The 10,194-nt window shown below is 35.5% G+C and overlaps 2 protein-coding genes and 2 long non-coding RNA genes across 7 annotated transcripts; 2 read left to right on the forward strand and 2 right to left on the reverse strand.

Annotated features, from left to right (window-relative positions):
* Nucleotides 1-136: 136 nt before the first annotated feature.
* LOC147557265 (uncharacterized) lies at nt 137-7,782 on the forward strand. 2 transcript variants are annotated; one of them, XR_015233904.1, is made up of 7 exons: nt 183-267; nt 363-430; nt 4,538-4,591; nt 6,230-6,287; nt 6,581-6,637; nt 6,743-7,025; nt 7,389-7,782. It is a non-coding gene; the product is annotated as an uncharacterized LOC147557265 (long non-coding RNA). The 2 variants fall into 2 exon arrangements; XR_015233903.1 differs by having other exon boundaries at nt 137-267; nt 6,743-7,782.
* LOC147557266 (uncharacterized) lies at nt 496-4,332 on the forward strand. Of its 3 annotated transcripts, none has more exons than XM_086658217.1 (4): nt 496-819; nt 971-1,008; nt 2,567-2,904; nt 3,668-4,332. In XM_086658217.1, the coding sequence occupies exons 3-4, from the start codon at nt 2,569-2,571 to the stop codon at nt 4,193-4,195; spliced, it is 864 nt and encodes a 287-aa protein (XP_086514343.1). In that variant the 5' UTR covers nt 496-819; nt 971-1,008; nt 2,567-2,568; the 3' UTR covers nt 4,196-4,332. The 3 variants fall into 3 exon arrangements, with proteins under 3 accessions (XP_086514343.1, XP_086514344.1, XP_086514345.1); XM_086658218.1 differs by having other exon boundaries at nt 741-819; nt 971-1,003; XM_086658219.1 differs by lacking the exon at nt 496-819 and having other exon boundaries at nt 895-1,008.
* LOC147557267 (uncharacterized) lies at nt 1,400-2,363 on the reverse strand. The gene is made up of 3 exons (XR_015233902.1): nt 1,869-2,363; nt 1,680-1,726; nt 1,400-1,606 (listed from the first exon to the last, which is right to left on the reverse strand). It is a non-coding gene; the product is annotated as an uncharacterized LOC147557267 (long non-coding RNA).
* A 379-nt stretch (nt 7,783-8,161) lies between the features above and the next one.
* LOC147557268 (uncharacterized) lies at nt 8,162-9,227 on the reverse strand. Its single transcript, XM_086658790.1, has 3 exons — nt 8,961-9,227; nt 8,554-8,743; nt 8,162-8,421 (listed from the first exon to the last, which is right to left on the reverse strand). The coding sequence occupies exons 1-3, from the start codon at nt 9,225-9,227 to the stop codon at nt 8,162-8,164; spliced, it is 717 nt and encodes a 238-aa protein (XP_086514916.1).
* Nucleotides 9,228-10,194: the final 967 nt, after the last annotated feature.

Genomic DNA, 10,194 nt, shown 5'->3' on the forward strand with positions numbered 1-10,194 from the left:
ACATGTGTCCCTAATTAATTTAATACAGGGATGGTTTGGTAATATTTGTCCCTAATAAAATTACAACGTGGACAATAATTGCATTGTAGGGACAAACTTTCGGAGTAGTGGGAAACAAAAAAAAGTGCGGCCAGTTTTGGCGCAATTATTTTGACCCAAATAAATCCTTCCCCTTTTTCTCTCTCCACGTTGTCCCTCTCCTCATCCGTTTCTCTCTTCAGCCGAGTTCTTCTCCAAGGTGTTGATCTCCTGAACTTCATCCAACGGGCAACGGGTTAGGTTTTTTATTTTTCTTCTTCTTCTTTTCTTCTTCTTCTTTTCTTCTTCTTCACCTTCTTCAACTACTACAAACTATTTTTCAGGTTGTACCCATTAAATGATCGAATTTTTCTTCTCCCTGCTGCCGGTTCTACTAATTTTTATTCAACAGGTTGGATTTATTTTTCTTTTTCGCTTCTACTACAAACTATTTTTCACATTATATATTCATGGTGTGTTTGGATGCAGGATTCCTAACTAGGATTCCTACCAAAAATGGGATTTGGTAGGATTCATGAATTCTTGGTCTGTTTGGCTACACAAAATCCTAGGACTCTTGAATCCCAAGGATTTCTAATTCCATAATTTGTATTAGCCCAGAATTCCACCCTACCCCCTAAGATTTGCTAGGATTTTAGATTTTTACGCCCCAAATCCAATTCTCAAATCAACCCAAATCCTCCCGAATTTCGGACAGATCTCAAAGTCGGAGTTCCAGTCGTCTTCTTCTCCAACACTTCCGATTTTCAGAGAAAAACTTGAAGCTGAAGCTCGGGTGAGGTATTATCTCTTTTTCTCTCTCTCTCTCTCTCTCTCTTTCTCTCTCTCTCTCTAACTCGTATCACTCTCTCCTTCTCCACAAAGCTTGAAGTTCCGGATCTAGTAATTTCAAAACCCTAACTGTCTCACTCTAACCTTTTGTGATTTTCAGATTTCTTTGTGAAGCTTGAAGATCAAAGCTCGGGTGAGGTATTTTCATGAATTCTAACTCGTATCTCTCTCTCTAGGGTTTGATTATATCTTTGCAACAGTCAATGGTTGATATCTAGTTTTCAGTCGAACTAGCATTTTAAATTCTAGGGTTTTTCGATTATTGTTCTGATCAACTTGGGTATATATATGATAATTGACCAATTTAGTATACCTAGTATTGATTTACTACCTAGGGTTTCAAAATCTCTATTGTTTACTCTATCACTTTGTGCCAATGAACAACTACCTAGGTATATAATAGTTCCAAATCCACAAAACCCTCTGAAGGTATACACACTTCCCTCTTTCATCTTCTAGGGTTTTCAAATGCGATCTTCATATCTGTTAGAAATGCTTTATATTTTCTCTATTTCATGATTTTAGGTTTATGGCATCTATAGGAGTTAGGCTCTCAAGTTTGTCAACATAAAGATTGTAGGTGAATCAATGCACGACTTTGCTTCCAAAGTTTCTTAGCTTCAGATTCATCGTTTGCTAGACTCGAACAATTACTTTCATTACAATCGACAAAGTATTTACCGCTAACACCATTTATTTCTGGTCTCAAAGCAACATAACACGTAGTTGCTGCACCCTGTAGAGATATTAAAAGTGTAAGATAGGATTTAGATTGGAAACAGCAGAATTCCATTGACCATAAAACAAACCTGAGAAGTTGATTTAAGAAACTTCGATGCGAGAAAAAAGATCGAATCTGCACAGTAATTGACATAAAACTTTTAGATCTTTCAGGCATATACTTGAATACAAACCAAAAGGTTATGCACCTCCAAACTTTTCTATCTTTGAACTCAAAGAAGAAGAAAATACTAGAAACTATTGAATTATATAAATACCTGTGATTAACCCCTTGTGATCTTTCATGATAATTGACCTTGCTTATATGCTATTGCATTATTGTCATAAGTTGATAGTAGAGATTGGGATGCCTATCCTTTACCTGAAACGAACTGTACTATATAAGTAGTTGCTCGCTTGTTTTTCCTTCCGGCTTTTGGCGGGGAAAACGTTTATTGATATTTATGGCTGGTACCAACATGTTTCTTCTTATTCTTCCTCTGTTTTGCCGATCAATATTGAGCCTTGCCTAGGAATTATTAACAACCACAATATCCATCTTGTTCAAATTCACACACGAGTCACTCTACTGTTAAGACATTTGACATTGTATTAATGAATTAGCAATAGACTTGGTTAGCTAGAAAACGTTGCATTCTCGCAATAGAAATCCATTGCTCCAGGTACTGAAGTATTTGTATTTTAAGCCCCCCATTGCTCCGGTATAGCGATTCTTTAAGTGATCATAGGTCCGATACTTTGTATGTTACTAAGTTTCAGCGTTAACATGTTTTAGAATAATATGAACTTATATTTTAGAGCAATATGTATTTGATTTTTAGAATGATATGTCATTGATTTTTAGAATGATACGTATTTGATTTTTAGAATGATATGTCATTGATATTTCAGAATGATATGAATTACGAATTTGTATACTTGTTTTATTTACATTCTTATTTTGTTGAACTATTAGAGATGAATGAAGTTGATTCGCAAAAAAAGGAGAATGTGACATGGACTGTTCCAATGGACAAAGCGATGCTTGACACTTTAAGAGAACAAACTCTTCTTGGCAACAAAGGTAAAGGTGGTAATGCCGGTTGGAAAGGACCTGCTTTTGTTGCTATTTCAAATGCTGTTCAACCCTTATGTCAACAAAAAATCAGCAAAGCTAACATTCAAAATCGAATAAAAACAATGAAGAAGTTAAAAAACGGTGTGGAAGAACTTCTGAAACTTAGCGGCTTCGGTTGGAGCTCTAGTAGGAATATGGTTATTGCTGAGGATCGAGTATGGGATGAACTTATACAAGTAAGTTAAATACCTTCAATGACTATCTTACATGAATTTATCACTAGAGTTATGAGAATGCTTCGGTTGGAGATAAATTCCATATTTTTACCATCTTGGTTTGGAATTCCCTAATCAATGTAAGTCTGGGAATATTAAGAATCTTGATAATGCCCTTGTTTACTTTGATAAATTGGTTTCCATTAAACCATTTATATCTACCTCTACCTTTAATCAACTATTGAGTTCACTTGCCAAAACTAGATCCTACTCAGATGTGTTTACCCTCTATGAAAAGATGATTTTGGTTGGAATCCAAATGGATTTGTTCACATTTAATATTTCGATTAACTGTTGCTGTCAATTAGGTCAGGTAAACTATGCATTTTGTGTAATGGGAAAATGTCAAAAGAGTGGGTATGAGCCTGATTTGATCACTTGTAATACACTTATTAAAGGACTGTGTCTACAGAAAAATATTAGTGCTGCCCTTGAAGTGTTTGATAAAATGACTTCGACCTGATAATGTTACATGTGGAACTCTTATAACTGGCCTATGTAGAGTTGGTGAAGTGGGTCTTGCTATGGAATTCCAAACCAAGATGGTAAAAATATGGAATTTATTTCCTGATGTTGTTTCATACAGTGTGATAATAGATGCTCTTTGCAAATTAAGCCAAATCAGTGAGGCAGTTAAACTTTACTTCCATGCATTTTTGTTATAAAGTTATGATTCCAGCTTTTATTTGTGGTTTTCTTATGGTTTTCTCTCTATTATTTGTAGGCAAGACCAAAATTGAAATTTTTAAGAAACAAGTCCGTTGACTTGTACCTAGAGATGGTTGAAGTGTTCGGAGACGAACCGGCAGTTGGGGATAGAGAAACAACAACTAATCTTACAACCGATGATGAGTCTAACACAAATGAAGGAGCTCCTTCTACCGAAGTTGATGTTGACTGCGATTCTTTTGATGTTGGCGGTGATCAATGTCGCTCATCTTCATCTAAACGTGGCGGCTCCGTTCTAGAGACACGCAATAAGCGTAGTCGTTCTATTTCAGCAACTTTGAGCCAAGAGATGACCGGAGTACGTGTCGCAATTGAAAATGTTGCTAATGCAATGGCCCAAAGGAACAACATGGACGACAATTGCTGGAAAGACGTAAAGAAAGCACTTGACACCCTCCAGTTAGATACAGAGACAAAGATCAATTGCTTGGAATGGTTCCATCATGATGTTGAAAGAAGGAGGTTTTTCTTAACAATGGAACCAGATGAACAACTTATGTGGATCGAGAGCAAATTATTTTAGCATGGACAAGAGATGACATTATTTTTTTTACCAGTACTTACTTTTTATTTTTAAGACAATACTTGGATGAGGTTTTCTTTTTTGGATATTATTCATGAATATGAAGGTATTATTTTAATTAAAAACTTATTTTGTAAGAATCCAATTATGTTTGCCAAACAAGCCAAAGGATTTTAGATGAAGGAAACAAGAATTCTAGGATTCTTATAGGTTACCAAACACACAAAAAAAAATCATTTGGATTCATGAATCCATGGAATCATGAATCATTTGGATTCATGAATCCGTGGATTCATGATTCCTGCATCCAAACACACCATCAATTGAATTTGGCTAAAACAGATTGCCTAGGATAAATCGACTTGAACAAATCTGAGAAATCGGCTGGTTCTATAGGTATTACTACAATTAAATTTCTTCTTCATATTCTTTTTTCTATTCCTAACCCTAGTTATTGTGAGTAACAATCCGTTTAAACTATTTAGTGTTTTGAAATCATAAACTTAATTTCTAATATAAGACAGAAATTTGTTTAGGTTTTTTTTTGTTATTAGAGAAAATCTAAGTGTAGTTTTATTATTATGTCTTCTTGCCCTACAATATTGCTATTAAGTTATAATGAGATGATGAAGGGTCATAAGAAGCATTCAAGCCAGGGTTAGAGTTAACCTAAATATAGCCAGAAACTATGCTCATTAGAATCGTGAACGGACAATGCTCATCTGCTCTTCAAGCAGTTGCAAATGTTGTAGCCGCCCTAAAAGCTGGATTTTACGACATAGGTAAGAAGAAGATAGTAGTCCTTTTGTATCTCTCTAGGTTATGTGATACAATATGTTGTTCCCTTAGATGATTTCTCCATAATCATGTCTAGGAGTTGGGTTGGAGTACAGTAACTCCAATGGCATGGGAGAGATCAATCAATCCGAAAGTATAATCTCTTACTATTCTTTCTTCTCAAATAAACATAATTCATATGTTTGTCACGATGTATTTTTCTAAACATTTGATTCCTAACTGCATAAGGCCAATAACATTCAAAAGGCTAAAGATTGTGTTTTCTACTCATGGGTGTTAAGTTTGGAAATGTTTCCATATTTATGGTGTAACAAGAATGGAGCAAGACTGGGCAGCTGTAAGTTTTACGGATGTTCTGGTCCATTGTTGTTATCTTGCAAGTTCAAAGCTAAAATTATGCATGTCTACAAAGGTAGTGTCATTTGCTACTTGTGTATGGTGGAGAGGGTAGGACCGTGGGATTCAATTGTAGTTAAAACTTAGATTGATTGACCTCTCCCAAAATCTTATGAGTTCGAACTGATTAACTATATCATGCCACATATTCAATGCCCTTGTTTACACTTCCATCTATGGTCTCGGGATGATTTTATTTGTCTAACTAACTGTTTTTTCCCATCTACTTTATGATTATCGTGTAAAACGAGGCTACATAACTAAAGATGAGCATAACAACTTTATTTTCTAAGCAACCATTCTCAGATTTCATATCGTGTAAACTAAAGTTGCCTTACTTCATAAAGATCAAAACAGGGTAAAAGACGTCAAAACTTCCTCAACCTTCGCGAGTCTTTATGCTTCTGCATGTTTGCAATGTTTGTAATGTTATAGATCACAGTTAAGGCACTCATAGTTTATTAGTCGTTGATTGGTTTTTAGTACTTAAATTCATGCTGATTTAATTACTACTCCTCTAAGTTTGACTTCACCTAGTAAGTAACATCTGATTTAGCTGCAACTTGTTATGCTGAATAAGGAGATAAATATCCGAAGCAATATTAGAAGATACCATCTCAAATGATCAAAGTTCTACTCAGTCTCCAGATAACCAAACCTGAATTTCCTGATTTATTCAATGTTTTTCCTAGTTCCTATTATTGTGGAATTGTCTTATAACAGTGGTTGGTAACTCCTTCGTTATGTGAACTTAGTTCCTTTTAGTTTTCTTTCTCTTTCTTCATGTTCTATCATGAACTTTTTTTGTAGTATATATGATCTCATGATTCGATGTTGCAGTGCACAACGATTGCATGATGTGGGGAAAGAGTAAAAAAGGCTTCCTCTTTAGAGACAGGTAATTTTATCTATGTTTTGAATTACATGAGAGTAATTTCACTTTGAAGTCATGTTTCTAGTTAACAAGTAAAACTATTCCTTCATTTTTTATGAGAACTAAGAACCCTTAAAGCTACCTCCTTAGGGTAGGCAGCAATTAGGCAACTTGCAAACAAGTTCACATCATTTTTCAAGCTAGTTGTTGTTGGTTAAATTTCACTCTTTACAATTGTTTTCCTATCTTGAATGTGATGGGTGCCTCTTTTTCTTTACAAATGTCATGCCATGTGTTGCATTGTTGTTCTTTGACAGGCTGACCCTAGGTATCTTTGGAATAGCTACATGTTGGAGGTTCTCGTAGATAATAAGGTCAGATCTTTTTCTCAAGTATTGGCTAAATGTAGTGTATCACCCTTCAATGCCATATAGAACATTGTGATTGTTGATAGTTTCTCATTATGATCCAATATGCAGTTCGATCAGTACCTGTTTCCTATTGTCCAAGGGAATATCCTTACTGATTTCGCTAAAAATACTCTTCCACATAAACGAGGTAATATAAACACCATCACATCTTGTTTGACCAATATGTTGTGCTTCTAACCTACATATGCGTATTGTTGACAATAGTTTTGATCCCTTACTCATGCTTTTGCTTCCCAATTTGTGTATTGCTGTGACAAACTTGGGCTTGACCCAAGGAAAGTGAATGTCGATGGAGGTGCTATGGCCATTGGCCATCCCCTTGGTGCTACTGGTACGAGTTTCAGCTTTTCAAAGATCTCGAATAGTATAGCGTTTCAAATTCTGAAAAGCACGTGTTGATATGAAAAAGGTTCCGACTACAAGTTCAACTTAAGGCATATTTCATAGCAGTGGTTCTAAAGAGACGATAAATTGATAAGATATTTGTGATCCCACATAATGTTTTTGTTCCAGAAAATCGTTGTTTTGCATTTGTATTGCATGAGATGAAGCGCCGCTGCAAGGAAATCCGTTTGAGAGTAATATCCATGTCTATTTTATGATCATATTTAGATTTTACCTGTTCTAAGGTGTCTACTTAGCTCCAACATGAGAAAATCCCTGAGTTGACTTTCAGTTTTTGTGCAAACAACAGAATAAGAGCTGCAAATATGTTCAGGAGAGGTGACTGTCTTGTCGATCTTCGACATGCACGTAAGTCCAAAACAACAATTTCTTATCCAAGGATAAAAGGTGATTGTAGATGACCCTATTCATCTGGACAACGAGTGGTGACTATAAGTATGTGGAGAAATCCAAATAACACACATTCAAGTAAAGTAGCAACAAGAAAAGAAATTTAGGAGTTGTTGGAGAAATCCCATTGGCTACTGTACTAAATACTTATACATTGATCATGAACTTTGATATTTAGATTTTCTCCTGGTGCCTTACTTGATTTCATTTGCATTCTTTATGTCTGTTTTACAGAACCCAAATTGGTGAAACTATTGTATGTCTTTTATTCATATGCTTTAAGTATTTCTTGTGATATGGTTATCTTATAATAAATTGTTGTATGTTTGGGATTCAAAAATACTAATATTTGCTTTCTCAAATGCAAGCTAGAGAAAATTTTCGCAAGAAAATTCTCGCCAAATTATTGGGGACAGATCGTAATTGTCCCAATTGTAAACAAATTTTTTTGCCAAACTAATAGGGGCAACTAATGATTGTCCCTAATGACCGATAGATTTGGGACAATTTATCACCGTCCCAAATACATTAGCAGGGAAGGTGCAATCTGTCGCTAAATCTATCCCAAATACCATTTGGGACGCGGCTTCAGGGACAGACCAAAGCCGACCCCAGTAAACTATTGGGGACGGTTTTTAGGTTTTGCGAATGGTTTTCCAATGTCCTTAATGGCTATATTTTTTTTAGTGCAATCTTAGCTTGTGTAACAATATCATGGAATGGTGCATTTCTCAAATATGCAAATCTTTTCTTTAACAATCTTATAGTCCTTTCGATGATATTACGCAAGGATGAATGCCGATAATTAAACAGTTCTTTAGGATTTTGAGGTCGACGACCAACATGATCTTGCAGATGATATCGTGTGCCACGATATGCTGTGAAAAACTCAGGTACTAGCGGGAATCCAGCATCAGCAAGATAATATTTACCTACATTAACATAACGTAGTTATAATTTTACTTGAATACTATTTTTTTACCTAAACAATTTCTTTTCTTTGATATAATTATTTAAAACTACATACCAATTGGAACGGTTAACTTGCGTCCAGAACGAGAGACTGCGCATCTCAAGACGTCCGTCATGAGCAGACCCTTCCCACCCAGCAATTATGTACTGAAATTTCATATTAAACCCACATGCAACAAAAACATTCTGGGAAATGTAAGCTTTTATATTACGATATCTAGGTTGGTCTTTGATAAGAACAGTTACTCTGATATGAGTCCCCTCGATTGCACCGACAACGTTCTGTAGAATTTGCATGATGCATTAACTAAAGTTCTTATTTAATTAATTTAGTTGCAAAAGACCGAAGCACTATTGTACCTAGACTAACCTTGAAGTACTCATGTCAAGTTTGTCGACGACTTTCATCCATCGGAGAGTTAGCGTTCGTCGCTGGTCTAACAACATCTTTGTAAAGCCTAAGTAATGTTGACAAAACTAAATGGAAATACCGACTAACAGTTTCTCCTGATCGAATAAATTGAAGAATTGAATTGCGATTACGTTGATCGTGTCCAACTGTGCTTAAGAATATAGCAACTTGTTCTTCTACCTTTACATGCCGATTGTCGGCTAAACCATAACCCCATAAGCGTACATATAAGTGTTGGTATCGTCCTCGGTTCATTCGAGGTTGTTCATGACAACATCCATCACTCTCCAAGTAAATTCTTTGCAATATATTGTTTCTATCTTGGTCTCGATTTATGTAAGAACTCTTGTCCATAATGGCATGTCTCCTACAACGATTACTCAAAAAATGCATGTATGATGATAATCATCATTGTGCATACAATGCGCAAACTTAACTGTGGTGTTTGCGTTGTATACCATTATACCAAATTTAAAATCTATCAATGTGTAGTATCTAACTGGTTATCTAATAAAATAAAAGACTACAAAGAAAAACTACTTTTTACAACATCATTAACTAATATATACTGTTGTAGTATAATATAAATACTTTGTATATTATTCTTACAAGTCAAAATTGTTTTGAAACTATACTAGTTCATTTGTTTGAGATAAAATATGATAATAATTATTTTAGAAAAAATCAAATAAAGAGTCACAAATTTACATGAGATGGTTTCAAAATCAACAATTATGATCAAATGGTTTGATTTTTATACTCATATTAGTACTAGCACTCAATTGCTATTATAGGATTACGAGGTTTTATAGTCAACTGCCCTCATTAAATATACCCTGATAAAGATTGTCTACAAAAGAAATAAAGTAGAAGTCATCAAAGTTTACACACTACAAAATTAAGGTTACTGACGACGGAATAACACCGTCAGCAACATTAAAAAAGCCGTCGCTGTAGATTTCTCCCGACGGAATAGAGGCATCGGCTTTAAAGGCGTGGGCAGTACTACTGCCGATGAAACAAGCGACGGGTTACAGGTTGTCAGCCTTAGAATGGCCGACGGTTACATGAATTTTAATTACCGTCATCATAAGTCAGTATATCCCGGGAACGAGTGACTAAAATTTATTGCCGACGGGTTTTTGAAAAAATCACCGTCGGCAATGGAATTTGGCGCCAAATTTTTGCGCACCCTTCAGCCAACCCCTGATTTTGCCAACGCCCCTTACCCGTCGTTATAACCCGTGCCGGCGACCCCTATACAGTCGGCAATAGTTTTCTTAACTCTTTTTAAATCAGTTTTCGCAACCCGTTGCTGCAG

This window comes from Eschscholzia californica, unplaced genomic scaffold (genome assembly GCF_041429995.1).
Source record: "Eschscholzia californica isolate CP2 unplaced genomic scaffold, dmEscCali1.0.p SCAF_2, whole genome shotgun sequence".
NCBI classification, from domain to species: Eukaryota; Viridiplantae; Streptophyta; class Magnoliopsida; order Ranunculales; family Papaveraceae; genus Eschscholzia; species Eschscholzia californica.

What these genes read in the sequence shown, in the direction of transcription:
- LOC147557266 (XM_086658217.1), top strand. Translation starts at nt 2,569, where the DNA reads ATGAATGAAGTTGATTCGCAAAAAAAGGAGAATGTGACATGGACTGTT. An exon ending in TATGGGATGAACTTATACAA is followed by an intron (nt 2,905 to 3,667) that starts GTAAGTTAAATA and finishes TATTATTTGTAG; the next exon opens with GCAAGACCAAAATTGAAATT.
- LOC147557268 (XM_086658790.1), bottom strand. Translation starts at nt 9,227, where the DNA reads ATGGACAAGAGTTCTTACATAAATCGAGACCAAGATAGAAACAATATA. An exon ending in TTATTCGATCAGGAGAAACT is followed by an intron (nt 8,744 to 8,960) that starts GTTAGTCGGTAT and finishes CAAATTCTACAG; the next exon opens with AACGTTGTCGGTGCAATCGA. An exon ending in CGGACGTCTTGAGATGCGCA is followed by an intron (nt 8,422 to 8,553) that starts GTCTCTCGTTCT and finishes ATGTTAATGTAG; the next exon opens with GTAAATATTATCTTGCTGAT.